The following is a 27,305-nucleotide window of genomic DNA, read 5'->3' on the forward strand; positions in this document are numbered from 1 at the left end:
GTATTCCATTGTGTATATAAACCACAATTTCTTTATCCATTCATCAGTTGATGGACATTTAGGCTCTTTCCATAATTTGGCTATTGTTGAGAGTGCTGCTATAAACATTGGGGTACAAGTGCCCCTATACATCAGCACTCCTGTATCCCTTGGATAAATTCCCAGCAGTGCTATTGCTGGGTCATAGGGTAGATCTATTTTTAATTTTTTGAGGAACCTCCACACTGCTTTCCAGAGCGGCTGCACCAATTTGCATTCCCACCAACAGTGCAAGAGGGTTCCTGTTTCTCCACATCCTCTCCAGCATCTATAGTCTCCTGATTTCTTCATTTTGGCCACTCTGACTGGCGTGAGGTGGTATCTGAGTGTGGTTTTGATTTGTATTTCCCTGATAAGGAGCGACGTTGAACATCTTTTCATGTGCCTGTTGGCCATCCGGATGTCTTCTTTAGAGAAGTGTCTATTCATGTTTTCTGCCCATTTCTTCACTGGGTTATTTGTTTTTCGGGTGTGGAGTTTGATGAGCTCTTTATAGATTTTGGATACTAGCCCTTTGTCCGATGTGTCATTTGCAAATATCTTTTCCCATTCCGTTGGTTGCCTTTTAGTTTTGTTGGTTGTTTCCTTTGCTGTGCAGAAGCTTTTTATCTTCATAAGGTCCCAGTAATTCACTTTTGCTTTTAATTCCCTTGCCTTTGGGGATGTGTTGAGTAAGAGATTGCTACGGCTGAGGTCAGAGAGGTCTTTTCCTGCTTTCTCCTCTAAGGTTTTGATGGTTTCCTGTCTCACATTCAGGTCCTTTATCCATTTTGAGTTTATTTTTGTGAATGGTGTGAGAAAGTGGTCTAGTTTCAACCTTCTGCATGTTGCTGTCCAGTTTTCCCAGCACCATTTGTTAAAGAGACTGTCTTTTTTCCATTGGATGTTCTTTCCTGCTTTGTCAAAGATGAGTTGGCCATACGTTTGTGGGTCTAGTTCTGGGGTTTCTATTCTATTCCATTGGTCTATGTGTCTGTTTTTATGCCAATACCATGCTGTCTTGATGACTACAGCTTTGTAGTAGAGGCTAAAGTCTGGGATTGTGATGCCTCCTGCTTTGGTCTTCTTCTTCAAAATTACTTTGGCTATTCGGGGCCTTTTGTGGTTCCATATGAATTTTAGGCTTGCTTGTTCTAGTTTCGAGAAGAATGCTGGTGCAATTTTGATTGGGATTGCATTGAATGTGTAGATAGCTTTGGGTAGTATTGACATTTTGACAATATTTATTCTTCCAATCCATGAGCAGGGAATGTCTTTCCATTTCTTTGTATCTTCTTCAATTACCTGCATAAGCTTTCTATAGTTTTCAGCATACAGATCTTTTACATCTTTGGTTAGATTTATTCCTAGGTATTTTATGCTTCTTGGTGCAATTGTGAATGGGATCAGTTTCTTCATTTGTCTTTCTGTTGCTTCATTGTTAGTGTATAAGAATGCAACTGATTTCTGCACATTGATTTTGTATCCTGCAACTTTGCTGAATTCATGTATCAGTTCTAGCAGACTTTTGGTGGAGTCTATCGGATTTTCCATGTATAATATCATGTCATCTGCAAAAAGCGAAAGCTTGACTTCATCTTTGCCAATTTTGATGCCTTTGATTTCCTTTTGTTGTCTGATTGCTGATGCTAGAACTTCCAGCACTATATTAAACAACAGCAGTGAGAGTGGGCATCCCTGTCGTGTTCCTGATCTCAGGGAAAAAGCTCTCAGTTTTTCCCTGTTGAGGATGATGTTAGCTGTGGGCTTTTCATAAATGGCCTTTATGATCTTTAAGTATGTTCCTTCTATCCCGACTTTCTCAAGGGTTTTTATTAAGAAAGGGTGCTGGATTTTGTCAAAGGCCTTTTCTGCATCGATTGACAGGATCATATGGTTCTTCTCTTTTTTTTTTGTTAATGTGATGTATTACGTTGATCGATTTGCGAATGTTGAACCAGCCCTGCATCCCAGGAATGAATCCCACTTGATCATGGTGAATAATTCTTTTTATATGCTGTTGAATTCGATTTGCTAGTATCTTATTGAGAATTTTTGCATCCATATTCATCAGAGATATTGGCCTGTAGTTCTCTTTTTTTACTGGGTCTCTGTCTGGTTTAGGAATCAAAGTAATACTGGCTTCATAGAATGAGTCTGGAAGTTTTCCTTCCCTTTCTATTTCTTGGAATAGCTTGAGAAGGATAGGTATTATCTCTGCTTTAAACGTCTGGTAGAACTCCCCTGGGAAGCCATCTGGTCCTGGACTCTTATTTGTTGGGAGATTTTTGATAACCGATTCAATGTCTTCGCTGGTTATGGGTCTGTTCAAGCTTTCTATTTCCTCCTGATTGAGTTTTGGAAGAGTGTGGGTGTTTAGGAATTTGTCCATTTCTTCCAGGTTGTCCAATTTGTTGGCATATAATTTTTCATAGTATTCCCTGATAATTGTTTGTATCTCTGAGGGATTGGTTGTAATAATTCCATTTTCATTCATGATTTTATCTATTTGGGTCATCTCCCTTTTCTTTTTGAGAAGCCTGGCTAGAGGTTTGTCAATTTTGTTTATTTTTTCAAAGAACCAACTCTTGGTTTCGTTGATCTGCTCTACCGTTTTTTTAGATTCTATATTGTTTATTTCTGCTCTGATCTTTATTATTTCTCTTCTTCTGCTGGGTTTAGGCTGCCTTTGCTGTTCTGCTTCTGTTTCCTTTAGGTGTGCTGTTAGATTTTGTATTTGGGATTTTTCTTGTTTCTTGAGATAGGCCTGGATTACAATGTATTTTCCTCTCAGGACTGCCTTCGCTGCGTCCCAAAGCGTTTGGATTGTTGTATTTTCATTTTCGTTTGTTTCCATATATTTTTTAATTTCTTCTCTAATTGCCTGGTTGACCCACTCATTCGTTAGTAGGGTGTTCTTTAACCTCCATGTTTTTGGAGGTTTTCCAGACTTTTTCCTGTGGTTGATTTCAAGCTTCATAGCATTGTGGTCTGAAAGTATGCATGGTATAATTTCAATTCTTGTAAACTTATGAAGGGCTGTTTTGTGACCCAGTATATGATCTATCTTGGAGAATGTTCCATGTGCACTCGAGAAGAAAGTATATTCTGTTGCTTTGGGATGCAGAGTTCTAAATATATCTGTCAAGTCCATCTGATCCAATGTATCATTCAGGGCCCTTGTTTCTTTATTGACTGTGTGTCTAGATGATCTATCCATTTCTGTAAGTGGGGTGTTAAAGTCCCCTGCAATGACCACATTCTTATCAATAAGGTTGCTTATGTTTATGAGTAATTGTTTTATATATCTGGGGGCTCTGGTATTTGGCGCATAGACATTTATAATAGTTAGCTCTTCCTGATGGATAGACCCTGTGATTATTATATAATGCCCTTCTTCATCTCTTGTTACAGCCTTTAATTTAAAGTCTAGTTTGTCTGATATAAGTATGGCTACTCCAGCTTTCTTTTGGCTTCCAGTAGCATGATAAATAGTTCTCCATCCCCTCACTCTCAATCTAAAGGTGTCCTCAGATCTAAAATGAGTCTCTTGTAGACAGCAAATAGATGGGTCTTGTTTTTTTATCCATTCTGATACCCTATGTCTTTTAGTTGGCGCATTTAATCCATTTACATTCAGTGTTATTATAGAAAGATACGGGTTTAGAGTCATTGTGATGTCTGTATGTTTTATGCTTGTAGTGATGTCTCTGGTACTTTGTCTCACAGGATCCCCCTTAGGATCTCTTGTAGGGCTGGTTTCGTGGTGACAAATTCCTTCAGTTTTTGTTTGTTTGGGAGGACCTTTATCTCTCCTTCTATTCTAAATGACAGACTTGCTGGATAAAGGATTCTCGGCTGCATATTTTTTCTGTTTAGCACACTGTAGATATCGTGCCAAGCCTTTCTGGCCTGCCAAGTTTCAAAGGAGAGATCAGTCACGAGTCTTATAGGTCTCCCTTTATATGTGAGGGCACGTTTATCCCTTGCTGCTTTCAGAATTTTCTGTTTATCCTTGTATTTTGCCAGTTTGACTATGATATGTCGTGCAGAAGATCGATTCAAGTTACATCTGAAGGGAGTTCTCTGTGCCTCTTGGATTTCAATGCCTTTTTCCTTCCCCAGTTCAGGGAAGTTCTCAGCTATAATTTCTTCAAGTACCCCTTCAGCACCTTTCCCTCTCTCTTCCTCCTCTGGGATACCAATTATGCGTATATTATTTCTTTTTAGTGTATCACTTAGTTCTCTAATATTCCCCTCATACTCCTGGATTTTTTTATCTCTCTTTCTTTCAGCTTCCTCTTTCTCCATAACTTTATCTTCTAGTTCACCTATTCTCTCCTCTGCCTCTTCAATCCGAGCTGTTGTCGTTTCCATTTTGTTTTGCATTTCGTTTAAAGCGCTTTTCAGCTCCTCATGACTGTTCCTTAGTCCCTTGATCTCTGTGGCAAGAGATTCTCTGCTGTCCTGTATACTGTTTTCAAGCCCAGCGATTAATTTTATGACTATTATTCTAAATTCACTTTCTGTTATATTATTTAAATCCTTTTTGATCAGTTCATTAGCTGTTGTTATTTCCTGGAGATTCTTCTGAGGGGAATTCTTCCGTTTGGTCATTTTGGATAGTTCCTGGAGTGGTGAGGACCTGCCTAACTAGGAGATTCTTAATGCAAATTAGATATTAAACAAAGGAAACAGTTGATTTGGGGCTCTGGCCTTTTTTTTTTTTTTTTTTTTTAATGCTTTCTTTCTTCCTTCTTTTTCTTCTTCTTCTTCTTTTTTTTTTTTTTTTTTTGATGTTTATTTATTTTTGAGAGCGCACAAGCTGGGGAGGGGCAGAGAGAAAGGGGAACCAAAGATTCGAAGCAGGCTCTGTACTGACAGCAGTGAGCCCGATGCGGGGTTCGAACTCATGTACCCAGAGATCATGACCTGAGCTGAAGTCAGACACTCAACTGACTGAGCCACCCAGGCACCCCAAGTTCGGTCATTTAAATAATGGTAGAGAAACTTAGTGGAAATGGCCATTCGCTGATTGGAAGTAAGGAATTGAGGTTCAGGTGGCACCTGTGTGGCTTAGTCTGTTGAGCTCAGGTGATAACCTCACGGTTGGGGAGTTAGAGCCCCGCATCAGCTCCCTGCTTGTCAGCACAGAGGTGGCTTTGGATCCTCTGTTCCCCTCTCTGTCTGCCCCTCCCCCGCTTACGCGCTTTCTCAAACATTAACAAAAAAAGGAATTGAGGTTCAAAAGGTCAGGACTATTGAGGGAAGTTGGTGGGGGAAGATAGGAGTCTTAAGTTTGGAGATAGTGAGGAATTGGTATTCTCGGTCCTGAAAACTTAAGGAATACTTTTAGAACACTGAGTTTACAACTTGAGTCATGGAGAAAAACATTTCTGAATACTTAAGGGATAGTCTTTTTTTTTTTTTTTTAATTGAGGTATAATTGACATATAACATTAGCTTCAGGTGTACAACATAATGGTATTTGTGTGTATTGTGAAATGATCACAATTAGTTTAGTTAACATGTCACCATATGTAGTTACAAAGTTAAATTTTTTTCTTGTGATGAGAACTTCTAAGATTAGCAACTTTCAAATATACAGTACAGTATTAACTGTAGTCACCATACTATACATCTTAACTTACTTATTTTATAACTGGAAGTTCATACCTTTTGACCCCCTTCCCTTATTTTGCTCACCTTCACCCCCACCTCTCCTCTGATAACCACCAGTCTGTCCTCTGTTTATGAGCTCAGTTTTTGCTTTGTTTAGATTCCATATATAACTAAGATCATGTAATATTTCTTTTTCTCTGAATTATTTCACTTAGTGTAGTGCCCTCAAGGTCAATTCATGTTGCAAATGGCAAGATTTCCCTTTTTTTTAATGAACAAATAGTGTTCCTGTTGGTGTGTGTACCACAATTTCTTTATCCATTCATCCATCAATGATCTTAAGACTTCTTAAGGTAAAGTATTTTTCCTGCTATTTCTTTATACTTGTACCTACTTTAGTCTCAAAAAAGGGATCATATACTTTATATGAGTCACACATTTTAAAATTTGTCCTACGGCCATATTTAGATATTTGCCAGTCAAATTTGCCGTTTCCCACCACTGCCCAAAAAAGTCCTTATTTATGCTTGTAACAAATATTGGCGTATATTTCTCTTATCATTCTACTACCTTGGAAAGAAAAGAAAGATTATTTTGTGTTTCTTTTTATCTGTTTCAACTACATTGACACCAAACCTAGTTTCTTTGTGTGATTAAAACATTTAATCATTGTAAATAACTGGCTAATTTTATCCAAAATTGTTCCTGTTTTATTCCCTTGTTTAGAGATCGTTATTACAGAAACTTATTTTTGTTGCTATTACCAGTCACAGTCTTTAAAACTGATAAATCCTTTCTAACGCTGATACATTTTCTTTGGCTTCAAGCTTGCAGATCAGTTTTGTAATGCCATTGGAGTGTTGCAGCAGTGTGGCCCTCCTGCCTCTTTTAGTAATATTCAGACAGCAATTAACAAAGATCAGCCAGCTAATCCTACAGAAGGTAAATAGATTATAGATTTTCTTGGCTTCTCTTAGTTTGACCCTCATATATTGTGATCCTTTAAAATTAAACTTATTGAGAAATATAGCTTCATTATGGCTTTCTTAAAATCTGGTTGTTTGAGAATATTACTGCAAATTTTGTTATAAAATAAATGAATTTGTTACAGTCAATTTATATTACATCTCATATTTCTGTTCATGTCAAATAACGGATGGTTACTCCTTTAGAAATGAATGTGTGTGATTTTACCTGAATTTCACTTGAGGGACCTTCATAAAGAAGGCATCCCATTTACAGATTCCTTCATTCAAGTGACTGGCATATTGTCCTAAAAAATGAAATGATTATGTTTAATTGCCAATTTGAGTTAATAGTAAAGCTAATTCTCAAATATGTAACGGGATTGGTGTGTTAAAATTTAATCATTTGAAGCCCAGTACAGAAAAAGTTTATGAAATTTCCTGGTTTTATTAGCCTTGAATTTAGTTTCTGTTTCTGAAAACCTGAGATTCCCTAATACTCTAAATTAGTAATATCTTTCTTTAGAATATGCCCAGCTTTTTGCGGCACTGATTGCACGAACAGCAAAAGACATTGATGTTTTGATAGATTCATTACCCAGTGAAGAATCTACAGCTGCATTACAGGTAAAAATCTCTTTTCCTTTCAGAAATTTGCTAGTAGAGAATTTCAATTAAAGGTGATAGATTTTTTTTAAGATTTATTTTTTAAAGTAATCTCTGTACCCAGTGTGGGGCTTGAACTCATGACCTCGAGATCAAGAGTCACATGCTGCTCTGACTGATCCAACCAAGTGCCCCAAAGGAGATTTAACATTTTTTGTTATAATATTCAAAGTGTCCTTAAGATTAATATTTTTTTAATTTTTAATTTTATTTTTTTAATGTTTATTTTCAAGAGAGGGAGAGAGAGAGAGAGCATGAGCAGGGGAGGGGCAGAGAGAGGGAGGGAGACAGAGGGTCTGAAGCAAGCTGTGCTGTGTGCTGACACAGCAGAGAGCTGATGCAGGGCTCGAACCCACAAACCATGAGATCATGACCTGAGCCGAAGTTTGGATGCTCAACCAGCTGAGCCACCTGGTGCCCCGAGGTTAAATTTTAAAATGGAAGTTTTGTTGATTGTGAAGTATTGCAGTCTGTTAAAGACCTTGCTGAATACATATAGTTGTCTAATTTTGAGTTATAAGGAAACTTTCTGTTTTCCTCTATTTGGCTCTTTTCCTAGCAGAGAATAAGAGGAGGGTGGCATTCTGGGTGTGGAGTAGCATAGTAGTGTCCCAAAGCAGTATGGAAGAGAGTCACATGTAGACATCTGGAGATTTGAAATTTTCATTCTTTTAAATAATTCATACAGGGAAAACTCTTAAAAGTTATCTGATTTTAGAATTTCTGCCACCAAAAAAATCTATCATAATGTTTGCAGAGTCATCCAGATTTAAATGTAAATACTTCTACAGTTTTGTTGTTGTTGTTGTTGTTGTTGTTGTTGTTGTTGTTTTACCTTCTTAGCTTTCACGACAAGTTTTTCTCTCAAAAGATTTTAAATTTGTGTCTTACAAAGGCTGCTAGCTTGTATAAGCTGGAAGAAGAAAACCACGAAGCTGCTACATGTCTGGAGGATGTTGTTTATCGAGGGGACATGCTTCTGGAAAAGATACAAAGTGCACTTGCTGATATTGCGCAGTCACAGCTGAAGACAAGGAGTGGTACCCATAGCCAGTCTCTTCCAGATTCATAGTACCAGTATGTACCCTGTGTCTGAGAAAAGAACTATTTCAGTGCCATTAAGAATTCTGCATCAAATTTAGATGTAAGCCTTACCAACAGTTACAGAAACATTAAGCACTAGGACACGTTAACTTTTTAGCTATTTTTTAATAGTCTCTATTTTCACTCTTGATAAATAAGCCTCTAAAAATTGGAATTGAAACAGCTTTAAACCATCATTATACTATCATTTTTTTTATTATCAGAATTAAATTATTGAGGCAGATATTGCATTAATGGTTATAATTAAACAGATGTACTTTAAAATTCTATTGTGACATTTCTATCTTTATTCTTATCAAATTTCTACAGTCTTTTTACAAATCAAAATATCCCTTAAGCCAGAGGAGAGGTGGTAAGTGCAGAGATATGGGACATTTCAATTTAAACCGATGCCCTTCTGCCTCTTCAGAGATGACATTAAATACATTTGGAGCTTGGGCCAGGAAAGTTTCTGAAGCCATGTTTCTTTTAAGAAGCATGTGGCCGGATGAGAGATTAGATCACTTTTATGGAAACATTCCTCATTTTCCGGAACCTCATACCCATTCTAGTTCATCTCCACATGTGTTTCTACTAAGAAATTGTCTTCTCTGTAGAATTCCCATGCTATTATGACAACATTTTTCTTCATCCTGAACTATCCTTTTTCATAGCTTTTGACCTGCTTTTTCCTTCCTAATTTGTGTGGTGGAGTATGTTCCCTGAGTCATCAGTTCCTTCTCTTCCTTTTTATGTATCTGAAGGTCCTGGTTCTGACTTGTTAACCTGTCAACCTTTATTCCTGTGTTCTAATCTGACAAGAACATAATTCTACTACATTAGTTACTTTATCATTTTATGCATTCCACCTTACTTTGTTATTGCTAACATTTGTGTCAGTATTACCAAGTATGATTATGCATCCAACTTTTGGTTCTCCTCGAACCTACTGATTATTTCTACTAGAAAGCTGGAGTTGAAATGTATTCCACATTGTAACTGGTTCTGTCTCCTGAGGCTACATTTTTCAGAATATCCTGAGCTCCATTTCCTACAATCTGTTACTATCCTGAGTTTAAGAAAGTGCAAGAACAGTAGTCTCAGATTCTGCTTGTCATTCCCATCATAATCAAGCTCTTCCACAGTTCTTGAAAAATACTGCTTAGAGGCACATTTTAACTCTAAAGTAAAATTTATACAGTCATTAATTTTTAAAGTTAAATGTTCTCCATACTAATAAATATTTAAAATGTTAGGTTTATTCTCTCTGGCATCACTTAAAATCATTTTACTTTTAGACACTAGCATGAGATAGAAGATAAGGAACTCACAAAGTAATATTCAAAGTACTGAACCCTATTCAATACAATTAACCCAGAGAGAGAAGAATGAAAAGTTCTAGCCATAAGCTGGTAGACTATTATTTATGCTTACCTGAGAGAAATTTTTTTTTGAAATTGCCTGTTTTTACCATTTAAGGTGTTATAGAAAAATGACAATGCACATATTGAACTATTCATAAAGAATGTATGGAATAATTCATAAAGACTGTATTTAGCAGCTTCTCTTGGCCATCATTTTGTGGACATGGCTGTTGGATAAGAAGTCCTCAAAGTTGAAATGGGGGTATGCGCAGTGATGATTTTGCTGTCCAGCACATGGCTTTGGGAGGACAAAAAACAATGGGTGTCTGTGTCTTTCATCTCCTGGTTCCTGCCTACCTTTCCCTTCTACCCAGATCTAAGTTGTTTTAAGGAGAAAAATTCTTAAAGATGGGGCCATGGTCTCTCTCTTCCAAAAGGACCATAGACCCAATATCGCTGTTGGAATTTTCTGGAGATCTAAAGGAAAGGAGGGACACAAACTTTCATGGCTTTGTTGGATATGGGTGCCCAAGTTACTGTCATACCTGGTCTACTGGGGAGAAGGGACACACAAGTTCAACCTTGGGTCTAGGCAAAGTAACCAGTGAGGAAGTTAAATATAACTTTAGGACTAAATATAACTTTGAGGCTGTCCTGGTAACACTGTGGTCATGGCTTCTATGAATGTATTATTGGAGTAGACACCCTGTACACTTGTCATTCCCCACACCAATGCCAGAAAAGATACTCCCATTCAGGACATGCTAAAGGTAGAGAGGTAGTTGTGTGACATGTAAAACAGTGCCCAACCCATCTCCCTGTCTTTTGCCTGTGGGTAACCTGGCTACCGACAATTTAATGAACGCTGTGCTCCTAGAAAACAGTTAGCAATTTGGTTCCTCCTTCCTGTTTTATTCCAGGCAATGGCTTATTGCAAAGAACCATCTTTTCCCATATGACTTTGTTCACCTGTGACAAAGCTAGACCCAGATCTCCAAATTCCCGTTCTTTGTCTCATAAATGGTTAGTTGATCTCTTTGTTCCCAAAGACCAATCTGGACAAAATACCCTCTAATGACTTGATCAAACTTTAGGCTTCTCCCCGCATAAGTCCCTGAATTTTAATCCACCTTCAGCTTGAGCCTGCACTGGATGTGGAATAGTCTCTCCTGAGTGACACCTCGCACAAATTAACTGATCACTAAAAGACTTTCCCTGATCAACTGTCCCATTATGTCACCTGCTTATCTCCTTCACACTCGGATTTTTCATTCATTGTTTATATACTCCTTTCTATAAAAAGCTCTGTTCCACCTGATCTTTGAGACAATTGCAGATCTTATGGTCAGAGCATTCTCCTTATTTCCACAATCTTTTCCAATAAAGTCTTTCTGTACCTAAGTCTGGATTTGTTTTTACTTAACACCACTCACCTGTGTAGGACAAAACCTCATCTACTCTCATAACAGAGCCCTGGAGACTAAGGCTGGGGCAAAGGGGACTGAGGCACTCATTCACTGTGAAGTAATAAGAAAGCTATCAGAACATCTATGTGTATAGTTAGGATAAAAAAATATAAAGAAAATAATAAATATTAAAAACCCAACCCTGTGAGGTGTAAATAACTCAGATGAAAGAGGAAATTATAACAGAGGTTAGGACATAATTCGGAACTTAATGAAAATATTACATATAGAAACTTGTGGGGAGCAGAGCAGGTACACAGGGGAGGTGACTTCATGGCAGGTAACGAATCATCATTAGTCAAGATGTTCTTTAGCACCTGAGCCTCCCTGCTTTAAAAAGGAACCACCCAGTGCTCACTTCGGCAGCACATATACTAACATTGGAATGATACAGAGAAGATCAGCATGGCCCCTGTGCAAAGATGACGCGTAAAAAGGAACCACCCAAAGAGAAAGACTTTCGAAACCCAAGGCTCAGGGGTCTGCACAGCAACCTTAATAGGAGCTGTGAATCCAGAGCTCTTTGTAAACCTGACCAACCCATAATGGCTTTTGCACTGATAACCCTTTCGCTTTGGGCAACTTGGACTGGTTATCTACAGAGTGACGCTAGAGAATACAAAGAAACTCTAGGAAGCTATTGATAGGCACAGTTACACAAGGAGGAAAACATCTAAATGGGATTAATAGTGATGGATACCGAAGAAGCTTTGTTAAGGACTCTAACATCTTTGAATGAGTGTATGCACAGCACCATGCTTCTCATTCTAGAAAATGTCAATAAGGAACGAGGTTAGCAGTTGGAACCAGGCCGCTAGAGTACATTTCATCCCTTCAGAGCAGCAGCATCGTTCTTTTTTCATAGCAAGAGCTTCTCAATTTTTTTCTTTTATTAAGTTCTTGTATAAAAGTGCCATGAGAATGAAAGTCATTTTTCGTTATCAAGTTTTATATACATAAAAAAAAAGTACTTAGTGCTGTTAAAAAGAAAAGGAAGAGAAAGAAAAAAGAAAAACTTGTGGCATCTTCTAAGCATTTAGGAGAAAATGCAAGTATTACCTTCCTTGCTTATATTAGGAAAGAAGAGGCTGAAAATTCATGAGCTAAGCTTCCACCTGAAAGAAGGACATAAAAAAGGCAACATAAGAAATTAAGAACCATACCATGAGAAAATAAGGAAAGCCTAAAGTTGGGCTTCAAAGAGTGATAAAATCAGGGCACCTGGGTGGCTCGGTTAGTTAAGCAACCGACTCTTGAGCTCATGTCATTATCTCACAGTTCGTGAGATCAGGCCCCACATCAGGCTCTAGGCTGACAGCATGGTGCCTGCTTGGGATTCTCTCTCTTCCTCTCTTTCCCTCCCCTGCTAGCCCTATCTCTCTCAAAATAATAAACATTTTTTTAAAAAGAGTAATAAAATTGACAACTTAGGCAAGTTTGATTAGAAAAAAAGATGATGTAAACAATAAGAACTGTTAAAATCCTATGCCTTGATTTTAAAATATTGAGAAAATTTGAATAATGTTATGTGCTAATGAATTTGAAAAGTTTTGATAAAAGGACTTGAAAAAAATAGTGTAGTAAATAGGCTCAGCGAGATATATAAATCATGGTCATATAACCTTTAAAAAATTCAGTTAATAGTCAAAACTCTTCCCCACGAATAAAGCACCAAGCCCAGAGAGTTTTATTAGTGAGTTTTGTTAAACATTCAGCAAGAAAAATTCCAGTTTCACATAAAAGAAAGCTCATTACCAAAATCTCATGGAAAGTACAGAAGTAAAAATTAAAACCAATCTCAATCATGAATATGCAAAAATATTAGCAAATTAAAAGCCATTAGATATTAAAAAATTGAACGTATCACACATCTATGTTTAACCCCAGGGATACATGGCAGTTTTACCTTTATAAATTACTTTGTATTTTTATGAATTCTAAAATGCCCACCATTGTTTTTTCTTAATTGTATCTTAAATTGGAATATTCAATGGATAGTTGTTTTTTCCTTCCTTATTGGAACACATAATGGTATGCTTTATAATTGGTGAAATCTTTGATTTGATCAAAAATTGTAATTTGTCACAGTAGATTAAAATCAGAATTGTATGATCGTGTAACTTGACACAGGAAAAGCATTTGACAAAATCCAACATCTATTTATGAAAAAACTTTTTGCAAAGGAGAAACAAAAGAATATTTATTTATTTATTTTATTTTAAAAATTTGCATCCAAGTTAGCGTATAGTGCAACAATGATTTCAGGAGTGGATTCCAGTGATTCATCCTCTCACCCAGTGCTCATCCCAAGTGTCTTCCTTAATGCTCCTTACCCATTTAGCCCATCCATCCTCCCACAATCCCTCCAGCAACCCTCTGTTTGTTCTCTGTATTTAAGAGTCTCTTATGTTTTGTCCACCTCCCTGTTTTTATATTATTTTTGGTTCCCTTCCCTTATGTTCATCTGTTTTGTATCTTAAATTCCTCATATGAGTGAAGTCATATGATACTTGTCTTGCTCTGACTAATTTTGTTTAGCATAATACCCTCTAGTTCCATCTATGTAGTTGCAAATGGCAAGATTTCATTCTTTTTGATTGCTGAGTAATACTCCATTGTATGTGTATATACCACATCTTCTTTACCCATTCATCTGTCAGTGGACATTTGGGCTCTTTCCATACTTTGGCTATTGTCGATGGCACTGTTATAAACATTGGGGTGCATGTGCCCTTTCAAAACAGCATACCTGTATCCCTTGGATAAATACCTAGTAATGCAACTGCTGGGTTATAGGGTAGTTCTATTTTTGATTTTTGGCTATCTACCTACCTAATCAATGCATCTAAGCATGAAAAGGAAATAAAAATTATAAGATGGGGAAAAAAGGAAACAAAACTCTTATTTAAAGATAAATTAATACCTGTAGAAAACCCAAGAAGATTCCATAGATGTATTTTGGAAGGGTTGTTAGACATGAAAACAATGTGCAATACAACAGCAACAAATGGTAGAAAAAAATACCTTCTGATACCATCTTCCGGGGTGCCTGGGTGGCTCAGTTGGTTAAGCATCCACATCTTGATTTCGGCTCAGGTCATGATCTCACAATTCATGAGTTTGAGACCCGAGTCATGCTCTGCATTGACAGCATGGGGCCTGCTTGGGATTCTCTCTCTCTCTCTCTCTCTCTCTCTCTCTCTCTCTCCCTCTCTCTCTGCCCCTCCCCACTTGCTTGCATGCATGCACGTGCGCCCACTCTCTCAGAAATAAATAAACATAACATTTTTTCCATAGTATAAAAAATGATGTTTCAAGGAATAAGATACAACTAAAATGTAAGAGATTTAGGGAGAAATAGAACAAAAATTAAGGAAAAAATTGAAAACAATTTTAAAGTATTTTTTAAAAACCTAAAGAAATAAAGTAATACCATTTTTATGGAACAGAAGAGTCAATATTGTAAATATGTCAATTTTCCTCAACAGGTTTATAGATTTAATACAATTTTAACTAGGTTTTCAATTGAGATTTCTGCAGAAATTGACAAGTTATTTCTAAAATTTATGTGGAAGTACAAAATGTCAACAGAAATCAAGATACTTATGAGAAAAGACAACATAAGGACAGAGCTTGCTTTAATAATAATTAAGACAGCATATATTAGTACAGGGATGGACAAACAGACCAATGGAAGAGAACAGAGATATCTAACAGAAATCCACACACATAGGAAAATCTGATTTGTGACAAAGGTAATGTTACAAATCACTGGAGGAAAGAATAAACTGGTGTAGAACATTGGTTATATGTATGCTGTATATTAAAGTCATTGCCTATGGGGTTTCTTTTTGGGGTGATGAAAATGGTCTAGAGTTACATAGTCATGACAGCTCTGTGAATATACTAAAGACACTGAATTATATACTGTAAAAAGATTAATTTTATAGTATGTGAATTATATGTTAATAAAACCGTTATTTAAAAAAAACCATGTCAGGTAGATTGAAAACATATGTGAAGGACAAATTTTTTTGAAGACATTATAAGGAAAATATTTTTATGATGTCAAGATAGGAATTTTTAAAAATAGATATGAAAAGTTCACATCATAAAGGAAAATAACACAAAAATTACAGTAAGCAATATGTGTCAGACACTGTTTCAAACTTACAAATATTAACTCATTTAGGAAAGGTTAAACTCAACTGCATTAAAATTTAGAACTTCTGTTCATCAGAACACTCCATAAAGAGAAAATGCAAGCCCAACTTGGAAGCAGTTATTTGCATAATCTGTAACTGCACAAAGGGTTAGTATCTAGACTTTGTAAAGCCCTCCTATGAATTAATAAGAATCAATTGGAAAAAGATAAATGATGCATTAGAAAAACTACAAAACAGTCATTTCATAGTAGAGAAATGGCCAATAAAGAAGCAAAAAATGCTCCACCTCATTAGTAATCAGAGAAATTTGCATCTGGCTTTCTAGGTCTTTAGGAAGGTTCACTTTTCAAGGCAGAAAGACAAAACATACTTATTTTTTAATTTAATGCTTTGCTAGCTTGATTTATAAACGTTATACATTTGGATATGTGGTCCAAGGGTTTCCATGTATTCTTGACCAGAGCTACATGTTCAGGGCAAGCCTATAAATGTATGTTTATATAACCTAAAGAAAAGGAGATTCCAAAGGTAAAATTTAGGACAGTGATTACTCTCTGGTGGGAAAGGAATGCCATTTGGAAGGGCACAGAGGAACTCTTAAGGTAATGTAATAGTATTCTTGAACTGGGAGATATGTATTTAATAAAACAATAATGCAAACTATATTTAAAGGTCATGTTTTCAATAATAGGGTATAAATCAGCCCAGTTTTAAGCAAAATAGTATATTGTTTCATCTGTGTTTGAACTTAGGCAAAACCGGTTTGCTCTTAGCTATTGTTGGAAGAGGCTGTTCAATCTTCCTCCACGTGGAAGGACTAACGTTCTGTCCCCCATATTCCTCAAAAGTTCAACAGTAGGTAGACTTTAGAGAGACGAGCTTCCTGTTACCATGTCCCTGTTTCTCATCCTGTCTCTGCCTATTTGGGATTTTCTTTTCTTTTCCCTTCTGGTTGCTCAAGAAAGGCTTCAGGTGGTAGGAAAACTCCATTAAGGCACTGATGCTGCAGGTTGGATCTTCTGAGACCAAACAGATAGCAATCTTTCACCACAAGAGGGCAGTTTGACCCTGACTTTTGGTTCTATTCATGAAGTAGTTGGATGGGATGTTTTGTGACCCAGAGGGATATATGGGGATTAACTAGTTGGGTAGCAGTAACCACAAATTAGGATTCCCCTGGAATCCACTCCAAGCTAGTGTCCTCCTGGTGTTAATAATTTGAATGTGATGAACAAATGTTGTTTATTTTCACCTGAAAACAAAAGGGCAGGGACACAACTTCATGGCTCATCATGGATTAAGTACTAGCTTTAACCACAAAGGAAGGTATTTGAGCACTTATTCTGGATGGTAAATTATCTTTTATGTGCATGTTTGTGTGTGTGTGTGTGTGTGTGTGTGTGTGTGTGTGTGTGTGTGTGTGTTAGACAGGCCACACATCAGAAATCTTGTACATGATACCTAAAGGGCAACGCTGTATGGAAAAACAATGTAAAAACTACTTAAACATGGCCACTCATCAGTTGTGTGATCTTAGGCACATTACCTGTGTCTCAGCACAACTGTAAAACAGGGGTAATATTACCAATTACCTCATGGGATTGTCATCAAGAGTAAATGAGTTTATACATGTTCAGTAGTCAGCATCATCCTCTAGGACATTTATGGTGTTTGTAGGAGCCAGACTAGTGAATTATATAGGGATATAATGGGAATCACAGTCCCTGTATCTTTTATGTCTTTAAGGGTAGCTTTAATTTCTGCCATTGTTCCAGGCAACACTGTATTTTATTTACAATATTTATAGTGACATAATATTTTTTCAAATATTCACAATATATGCTTTTATTCATAATATTGAATTTTTAAAAATGTATTATCTTGGCCAAGGTGGAGTGAGAGGGACAGTTTCAGAGCTTCCACTTGGCTTTTTCCACTTCCATAGCTCTTATGCTATGGGCTAAAAACTAATGTGGAGGACACCTGGGTGGCTCAGTCAGTTGAGCATCGAACTTTGGCTCAGGTCATGATATTGCAGTTCATGAGTTTGAGCCCTGCGTCGGGCTTGCGGCTGTCAGCCTGTCAGTGCAGAGCCCGCTTCAGATCCTCTGTTTCCCTCTCTCTGCCCCTCCCCCACTTGCACTCTCCCAAAAATAAATAATATTTAAAAAAAAAAGAAAGAAACTAATGTGGGAATTCTGCTAACTATAAAGTTTAGTGACCCGGAAAATGATCACTGGATGAGTCATGGAACCAATGGACCTACTATGAGATCTTGGCCAGGACACCATTTATTGCTTATTATTAACTTCCCCAAGAGGGGAACCATCATAATGTTTTGGATCCTCTGGTATTAATGTCAAATTAGATCCTAGAGCCAATGTTCCTCAAAATGCCTTGGTATTTCTCTTTCCCTTGTATACAGTGACCCGACAAAATGCCCACGGGTCCCTTTGGATAAGTCTGGGAGAATTATCATAAACATTTGCTGTGGTATTATGAACCTAAAAGGGGGCTCAGGTTTGGAAATAGGGGAGAGACCAGGACTTTCTATTGAGGCAGATGCTCTCAGGAGTTTCATCATCCATCCACCCTTGGTTTCTTTTGATTTTATTGATTGAGCATTGCTGACCATTTTTCTTGCCCTTAAAGACCTCCATAGCTCTCTGAGTCAGGGTCCCCATTGTGAGCTACCCTGACTTTGCAGCTCATTATAATTGAGCCCATCTTGCTTCTGAGAGTTAAGCACTGCCACATGGCCCCTACTTTGTAGAGATCATTTCATTCCCATTCTAACAGGTAGCCCAGTTTGGTGCTAGTGTCCCTACCATCATCCTTAGCCACCAGTGTGCTAGCTGTGATGTGCTCACTTTTATCAGCTCTTATAAGAACTGACTGTTATATTTTTAGGAATTTTATGAGACAGTTGTTAAACAGATGTTAAATGTTCTAGGACAGGAGAATGATCCTATATTGATAAATCCTTTCTTGTCCAACTTTATGTTCTATCTTCTTTTTTTAGTTTTATTCATTTATTTTGACAGAGCGAGTGTGAGGGGGAGGGGCAGAGAGAGAGAGGGAGAGAAGGAGAATCCCAGGCAGGCTCCACACTGTCAGCGCAGATCCAGATGCAGAGCTTGAACTCACAAACTGTGAGATCATAACCTGAGATGAAATCAGGAGTCAGATGCTTAACTGACTCAGCCACCCAGGTGCCCCTATGTTTATGTTCTTGATCCTGTACCCTCCTGTCATGTCCCAGTTCCATACATATTTTCTCAGCTCCTGCCAGTATACCTTAGTTAGGTCCTACAGCACTTTTTCCTCCTCAGCAGGTCTAGCACCTCCTCAGGTGTTATATTGACTCTAGTTTATATGGTAGCTGGGACATGAGGTGGCATTGACTCTAGTTTATATGGTAGCTGGGACATGAGGTGTCATTGACTCTAGTTTATATGGTAGCTGGGACATGAGGTGTCATTGACTCTAGTTTATATGGTAGCTGGGACATGAGGTGTGGGTATATACTGGACAGATGTGGATGGGGATGGCATGTGTCTTGCAAAGCAGACATTCTGCATCATTTTCCAGGGAGTAGGTAGAGCTGGCCTTCAATAGGGAGGAGTAGGCCCCTTGTGTGCAGACCCAGAAGAATCTGAGGATTTAAGATTTTCGAGTGCTTTGACCACAAAGTCCCCATTCCAAATCTTAGGGTCATTCCTCCCCCATCAATACCCTGATTTGCCTGAGTCAAGAATCAAATAAGAAATCAATTCTTATCTTTTTCTGCCTTTAGAATATAAGAGGTGAGTGTCCACTACCAAGGAAGCCTTCTGGCTTTCAAGCTTTGCCTTATATTGGTAATTAATACCTTTAGCCTTTCATTTTTTCTCTCAATGCATTGATTGATAGCACTTAGCAACAACCATCATATTCCAGTTCTTCTTTCTTCTTCTTCTTCTTCTTTTATTATTTTTTTTACAAATTTATTCAGGCACAATTGATGATAATAAACTGTACTTGGGGAGGATGATAAGTGTTCACATACGCATACACTCATAAAACCATTATCCAAGTCAAGATAAGATTTCCATTAGCCCCAGAAGTTTCCTCCTGCATCTTTTCAATCTATCCCTCCTTCCACCTCTATCCTCAGGTAACTTTTGATCTGTTTTTAGTCACTATAGATTAGTGTGTATTTTCTAGAAGTTTATATAAATGGAATCATACAGTATGTACTCTTTTTTCTCTGGTTTCTTTCATTCGGTATAATGATTTTGAGATTGCACAGGTTGCTGAGTTTATCAGTAATCCATTCTTTTTTACTGTTGAATAGTATTCCATTTAATGGATATACCAAATGTGTTTATTCTCTCACCTGCTGATGAATATTTGGGCTGTTTCTAGGTTTGGGTTTTTATGAACACAGCTGCTATATACAAATCTTTGTATGGACATGTTTATTTATTTATTTAAATTTATTTTTAATGTTTATTTTTTTGAGAGAAAGAGACAGACAGACAGACAGACAGACAGGCAGACCATGAGTGGGGGAAGGGCAGAGAGAGAGAGAGGGAGACACAGAATCCAAAGTAGACTCCAAGCTTTGAGCTGTCAGAGCCGGATGTGGGGCTCAACTCATGAACTGCAAGATCATGACCTGAGCCGAGGTGGGATGCTTAACCGACTGAGCCACGCAGGCAACCCTGTATAACATGTTTTTATTTTTCTTGAATAAATATCTAGGAATGGAATGGCTGGAGTATTTGTTAGGTATATATCTAACTTCTTAAGAAGCTGCCAAACTATTTTTCAAGGCAATGTATGAGAGTTTCAGTTGTTCCACACCGTCACCAACACTTAGCAAAGTCTTTTAACTTTAGCTATTCTAGTAGATGTATGGTAGTAATAACTCCCAAAAGTTTCCTCATGCCCCTTCAAAATTCCTTCCTTCATCGCCTCCCTGTTACTATTTCCTGTGCCCAGGCAACCACTAATCTGTTTTCTGTCACTATAGATTAGTTTGTATTTTCTATAGTTTTATCTAAATGGAATCATACAGTATGTATTTTGGATGGTTTCTTTCACTTAGCATGATTATTTTGAGATACATCCGTGTTGCAGCATGTATCAACAGTTCATTCCTTTTTACTGCTGCATCTTATTCTATTGTATGGATATACCACAGTTTACCAATTCTTCTGTCGATGGACATTTAGATTTTTTTCCAATTTTTGTCCAACACAAATAGTGCTATGAACATTTATGTACAAGTGGTTGTATGGACATATGCTTTCATTTCTCTTGGGTAAATACCTAGGATTACAATGGATGGATCATTTAACAAGGGTATATTTAACTTTTTAAAACAATCTGCAAAACTGCTTTCAAAGTGGTTGTGTGGAAATAAGAATGAGAAACAAAATAAACACACAGAAAACCACATTTAATCTGTCATTGGAACATTTAACAATGAGTAAAAATATGTATCTGCATTTTCAAAGAAACTCCTCTATATAAGACATTTGTATACATTAAGACATTGCGCAAACGTGTAAGACATTTTGATAATAGATGTTTGAAAATATTTATATCATTATAGGATTCTTTTTTTGCCAAAAAATGATTTATGTCATCTATAAAATAATGCTACCTAAACACTTAAAATATCTCTAAAACAAAACTATTCAGTCTATTTTTAAATCTTCCAAAAGGTTCCTTTTGGACCCAGTTGTTTCAAATATGACATTAACAAACTTAATGTTTGCAAGAACAACTTATTGATATCTGGGGAGATAAATCTACTACACAAATGTAAAAATATTTTTATAATAGGTTGATGGACTGATTTAGTAAATGTAGCTAACCCTTCAATTTGACTCATAATTCTTTGAGTCAAAATTTGTAACCGGAACTTCATATCACTTTATCCCACAGTACCAAACCAAATTTTACAGAAACAAAGCTATTCAGTTACATTTCTACTAAAATCTCTTTGGTGAAGGCAAAGAAGTGTTTTATTTACAATAAAATAAAACATTTAAGAACAGTGTTTAATTTGTATCTCATCCTTTCAGAATATCTATCTTTGGAGGTGTGACCTATAATGTCTAAAATGTATTACTATGGTACTATCTATGTACTTTATAAAGAAATAAATATGCTTATACCAGGGATATCAGCTCATTATTGCTTGGATGGGGTGTCCAATTAAAAAGTTTGCGGATCATAAGAGCACCTGGATGGTTCAGTCGGTTAAGCGTCCGACTTCAGCTCAGGTCATGATATCACAGTCATGGGTTCGAGCCTCGCATCAGGCTCTGTGCTGACAGCTCAGAGCCTGGGGCCTGCTTCGGATTCTGTGTCTCCCTCTCTCTCCCTCTCCCACTCATGCTCTGTCTCTCTGTCTCTCTCTCTTTCTCTCTCAAAAAAATAAACATTAAAAAAAGTAAAATAAAAAGTTTGGGGATCACAGACTTATGTGATGATGAAACAACCCATATACTTAAGTAAATATCAGGTCATCTCAATGGCAACGTTTAGTCAAATTATTTTTCTAGGACAGTCCTCCTCTCAAGACAAAAACCTAGAAAGTGGTATTTTTAATCCAGGAGTTAATCTACTATATTATTATTAGAGAACAGTTTTTAAAGTGTGACCCACGGACCCCTGGGTCTGAAAAGTCGAAACTGTTTTCATAATAATGCTGACATTACTTGCTTTTCCACTCTATTGGCATTTGTACTGATGGGCAAAAGAAATGGTGGATAAAACTGCCGGAGCCTTAGCATGAATCAACTGGTCATGATGTTGTTTACTGTCTTACACTCACAGGAACACAAATAAGCCTATTTCATGTAAGAATGCCCTTCATGAAGCAGTAAAAATTAATTTCATTAAATCTTGACCCTCGAACGTATATCTTTTTATTATTCTGTAGGACAAAAAATCTCAAAGCACACATACAACACTTCTGCCACATATCCAAGTACTAAGGTTGTATCAAGGAAAAAGAACTTGTGCAATTTTTTTGACTTGTGAGCTCTACTAGCTGCTTTTTCCAGGGAACAGCACTTACTGATGACCGAGAGACAAACGATGGTTTTTCAGACTTAGGTAACTGGAGAGAGTGTCTCAAAAATGAATCAAGTAATCCTGTCACTTCAAGGAACACAACTGACAGCATTTGTTACCAATGATAAAATCTGGATTTTCCAGTGAAAATCCAGAAAGAATTCTGGAAAGCTTGTATCTTCCCCATGCGCTTGACAGCCTCCCAATACTTAAATATTTTTCTGATGTCTTTCTGATGAGATCAGTGGTGATTTAACAATTGTGACTTTTAAGTTTCTCAGGATTAACAGAAACCCATGGGGGAGGGGAAGGAAAAAAAAAAAAAGAGGTTAGAGTGGGAGAGAGCCAAAGCATAGGAGACTGTTAAAAACTGAGAACAAACTGAGGGTTGATGGGGGGTGGGAGGGAGGGGAGGGTGGGGGATGGGTATTGAGGAGGGCACCTTTTGGGATGAGCACTGGGTGTTGTATGGAAACCAATTTGACAATAAACTTCATATATTGAAAAAAATAAAAAATAAAAAAATAAACTTGAAAACAAAAACAAAAACAAAAAACAATTGTGACTTTTAAAAGACTGTTTAATGAAATGTGTTAATATATGGAAGATCCGAGTAGCTCAGCAAACCAAATTTCCCCCAAATGGCCAAAGTTTGATGTTACAAAATAATCTGTGGGTAAAATATCATTTGAAATGCAATGGATTTTAAAGTAATGCGGTTAACAAAGTTCATTGATAATGATTTTGGATTCCACATGCAAACTGACTTTTAATAAACTGCCACTTATTGATTCTTAGTACAGTATCAAAGAAGAATATCCATAATTATCTGAAAAGGCAATTAAAATACTCTTCCTTGTTCAAATTGCATATCCAGATTTTCTTCACATATTTCAATCAAAATGGCATACCAGAATAGTTTGAATGCAGAAACAGCTATGACAATCCAGATTTCAAAATCTTTCTGTTCTAATTATTTTTTTGTCTTGGAAAATATGGTTAATTTCCATAAAATCTCTATTCATATTTACATGTGAGTTTATTATTTTTATTGCATAATAAATCCATACTTTACCAATTTCTCAGTTTTAATGGATATAATCTACATGACCAAGAGTTCTTTGGAATCCTCAGTAATATATTTTTTTAAATTCTTCTTAATGTTTATTTATATTTTGAGAGAGAGACAGAGCATGAGTGGGGGAGGGACAGAGAGAGTGAAGACACAGAATCCGAAGCAAGCTCTAGGCTCTGAGCTATCCACACTGAGCCCCATGCGGGGCATGTACCCACAAACCGTGAGATCATGACCTGAGCCGAAGTCGGATGCTTAATGGACTGAGCCAGCCAGATGCCCCCTAAATCCCCAATAATTTTTCAGAGCATAAAGGAGACTTGTGACCCAAAAGTGTGAGAACTGCAGTCTCTAAAGAAAGATAAGACAGCATGCTTTCCTTTAGTTTGCAATGATTGGTTAAGGGTAGAGGTAAAAAGAGAAAATGCTCACATCAGATAGTGATGGGATAGATAACACAATTAGTGGTTACATTTTTCTTTTTACCCTCTTCTCTTGTAGTTGAGGTCTGTTATGGCTTGCTATTTTCTGACAATATGGATAAACATTCTAAGTCACATAACCCTGCTGTGGGTGAAAGTGAAGCATTTCCTTATCAGTTATACACACTATTTATATTCATCATGTTTATGGTTTCAGACCCAGAACTGGCTAAAATTGGAAAATTCGTCTTACATTACAATTTTCTTTTTCCACAGCTAAAAACTTAAGAAAATACCTAGATACCATGGTCATATCTATGATGTTGAAGTTATGGTTCCCAACCCACAATGAAGAAATTGCTTATTGAAAACAAGTGCTTTCCAAAGAAAGATCCGGTAAGAGACTGAATATGTACTTTAATTTTAGTAGTGAGTTAAGCTTAACCCTAACATAGTATGCCCTTTCAGATGATGGCTTATTGTCCATGCTTCAGCAAATAATGTAGAACAGTACAGTAAATTTCTATCCTTCCTCAGAGCCCTGCTGGGAGAGATTTCTCCCTAACCCTGGCTGAGGCTCTCTATATTTATAAGAGGGATTAAATTTAATTCCCTTGATTTGTCCTTAGTATTTCTAACAATGGTTGATACATAGGAATTCAGACTTTTTCAGATTTGAGATGCAAGTTCAATGTCAGCCTTTTTTTCAGTTTGGCTAAATCAAAACAAAGGAATAGTTGCCAGCTAAAGCATACCATGCAGAATGCAGGACTTATATGGTGACTGAGCATTGAATTTTACTCCCACGATTTTGCTGGAAATTAGATGCAGCCACTGAAACTATCAGAAGCATGGGCTTTAGGTTCAATAGGCCTAAGTTGAGTTTAGGAAAGGTAGAATCTTACTAGGTAGTTTCCTGATTATTGCTGCAAGAACTTCCTGGTTGAAAGACCTTTGAAAAACTCTTTACTATTTGGAAGACACAAGACATAATGATTTGGAGCCTAGGCTCCAGTCTAGACATAATCCCTAGCCTAGGGATTTTGAACCCTGGCTATATCGCTTACAAGCCATGTGACCTTGATTAAGTTACATTGCTACTCTGTGTCTCAGATACTATCTCTATAAAATAAGAATAATGACCTACCTTACAGAATGATGTGGTTGATATGAATAATAAATGTAGCATTTATATTGACACTCAAAATTCTTATGAAGTCTTTTTTTGTTCGTTTAAGAAAAATATAGGCTTTGTATCACCAGTTACATTAATCATTTTTATTTACCTTCTAGAAAAAAGGATAGGAGTGTCTGAGGTACACCTTTCCTTTGAAGTGCTCTGAAGGGATAAACTGGTTTCAGCTTGTTGACTCTTATTACAGTGCTAAAATGTGTATAGTCTTTCATCAGTGCATATTTGAGAACCAAAACTTTTACACTTAGGAGTGTTGGTTCATTGGTGAAATGTTAGTTTCTCTTAATGAACTTCACCAAGGACATGTAATTCAGTATCCTTACTTATAAATCTGATCTTTAAGATCCATGCTCAAAAAAATAAAATAAAATCTTATGACCCAGCAATTCCACTACTAAGTATTTATCTGAAGGATAAAAAAATGCTGATTTGAAGGGGACACATGCACCCCTATGTTTATAGCAGCACTATCAACAATAGCCAAATAAAGGAAAGAGACCAAATGTCCACTGATTGATGAATGGATCTAGAAGATGTGGTGTATATATACAATAAAATATTACTTGGCCATCAAAAAGAATGAAATCTTGCCATTTGCAACGATGTGGATGGAAGTAGAGGGTATTAATGCTAAGTGAAGTAGTTCAGTCAGAGAAAGACAAATATCATATAATTTCACTCATATATGGAATTTAAAAAACAAAACAGATGAACAGAGGGAAGGGAAGACAGAATAAAATAAGATAAAAACAGAGAGGGAGGCAAACCATAGGAGACTCTTAAATACAGAGAACAAATGGAGGGTTGCTGGGGGGGAGGTGAGTTGGGGAATGGGCGAGATGGGTGATGGACATTAAGGAGGGTACTTGCTGGGATGAGTACCGGATGTTATATGTAAGTGGATGAATCACTGGGTTCTGCTCCTGAAACCAATACTACACTGTATGTTAACTAACTTGAATTTAAATGAATAAATTAAAAATATATATATTAAATCTTACTCTTTCCTCATTTTTAATTTCTTCCCATTTTCTCCTCACATTATGTGTTTTTCAGAACATCTCCCTTTTCCTTCTTAGTCTCTTACACACATATGCAAACACACATATTTACACACATACTTACACTCAGATAATACCACATTGATACCCATTGGGTGCATGTTCCCAAACATTTATATGAACTGTCCAAAATAGGCAAATCTATAGAGCCAGAAAGTAGATTAGTGGTCGCCTAGGGCAGGAGGATACGGCGATTGGAAGGTGATGACTGAGGGGTATAGGATTTCTTTTTGAGGTAATGAAAATGTAAGATTGATTGTAGTGATAGATGCACATCTTTTTGAATATACTAACAGCCACTAAATTGTATACTTTTAGTAGGTCAATTGCATAGTATATAAATTGTTATCTCAATGAAGCTGTTTTAAAAAAAGCTAACAGAAGGGAAAAAATGGAATAATAATAGTATGATACAAGACAAGGCAAGAAAGGAGAAATAAAGCAATAAAAACCGATGGACAAATAAAAAAACAGTGGAAACAGTGTACAGTTAAATCTGAGCATTTCAATAATTATGTTAATTTGTACTGGAGACTCTCTCTGAAAAAACATATATGGAAATGCAGTGGGCCAAGAATGTAGAAGTCAATCATGGAGGTGAAAGACTGGAAATTAAAACTATCATATATCAAGAATAACTTTATTTATTTTAATTATATATATATAAACATTTATTCATTTTGAGAGACAGAGTGTGAGTGGGGGAGGGGCAGAGAGAGAGGGGGACACAGAATCCAAAGCAAGCTCCAGGCCCTGAGCTGTCAGCACAGAGCCCGACATGGGGCTGGAACCCATGGACCATGAGACCACGACCCCAACCGAAGCCAGATGCCCAACAGACCGAGCCACCTAGGCATCCCTCAGGAATGACTTTAAAGCTAAAATAAGACAGTGTAATATTGGGGTAAGTAGGCAAATTGTTGAATTTAGAATAGATCTATGTATATATAGTCACATGGTTTACAATCAAGAGCCCATTGCAATTCATTCAGTAGGGGAAAGGATGGTCATTTCAATAAATGGTGCCAGATCCACTGGATATCTATATAGAAAAAATTAGCTCTCATCTCTACCTAAAATATGACTTTGAAATGATCAAAGACCTGAATGTGTCCCAAATAAAGCTTT

General features: G+C 36.9%; 1 protein-coding gene and 1 non-coding gene across 13 annotated transcripts in view; both read left to right on the forward strand.

Moving 5' to 3' along the window:
• The window catches only part of MED21 (mediator complex subunit 21), a 120,666-nt gene that overhangs the window by 2,785 nt on the left and 90,576 nt on the right, over nucleotides 1–27,305 (forward strand). For 11 of the 12 annotated variants that reach the window (XR_006219829.1, XR_006219830.1, XR_006219825.1 and 8 more), the window contains exons 2-5: nucleotides 6,468–6,582; nucleotides 7,132–7,232; nucleotides 8,167–8,348; nucleotides 24,198–24,317. Coding sequence is in view for 1 of the 12 variants with exons in the window: in XM_007075633.3 (XP_007075695.1) it covers nucleotides 6,468–6,582; nucleotides 7,132–7,232; nucleotides 8,167–8,343 (393 nt within the window). In the remaining 11 variants the exon portion in view is untranslated. Of the gene's footprint in view, nucleotides 1–6,467; nucleotides 6,583–7,131; nucleotides 7,233–8,166; nucleotides 8,643–24,197; nucleotides 24,318–27,305 lie in introns of those variants that run through there. The other variant, XM_007075633.3, reaches the window with a different exon arrangement.
• LOC122240627 lies at nucleotides 11,535–11,646 on the forward strand. The gene has a single exon (XR_006220406.1). It is a non-coding gene; the product is annotated as a U6 spliceosomal RNA (small nuclear RNA).

This window comes from Panthera tigris, chromosome B4 (genome assembly GCF_018350195.1).
Source record: "Panthera tigris isolate Pti1 chromosome B4, P.tigris_Pti1_mat1.1, whole genome shotgun sequence".
Taxonomy (NCBI): Eukaryota; Metazoa; Chordata; class Mammalia; order Carnivora; family Felidae; genus Panthera; species Panthera tigris.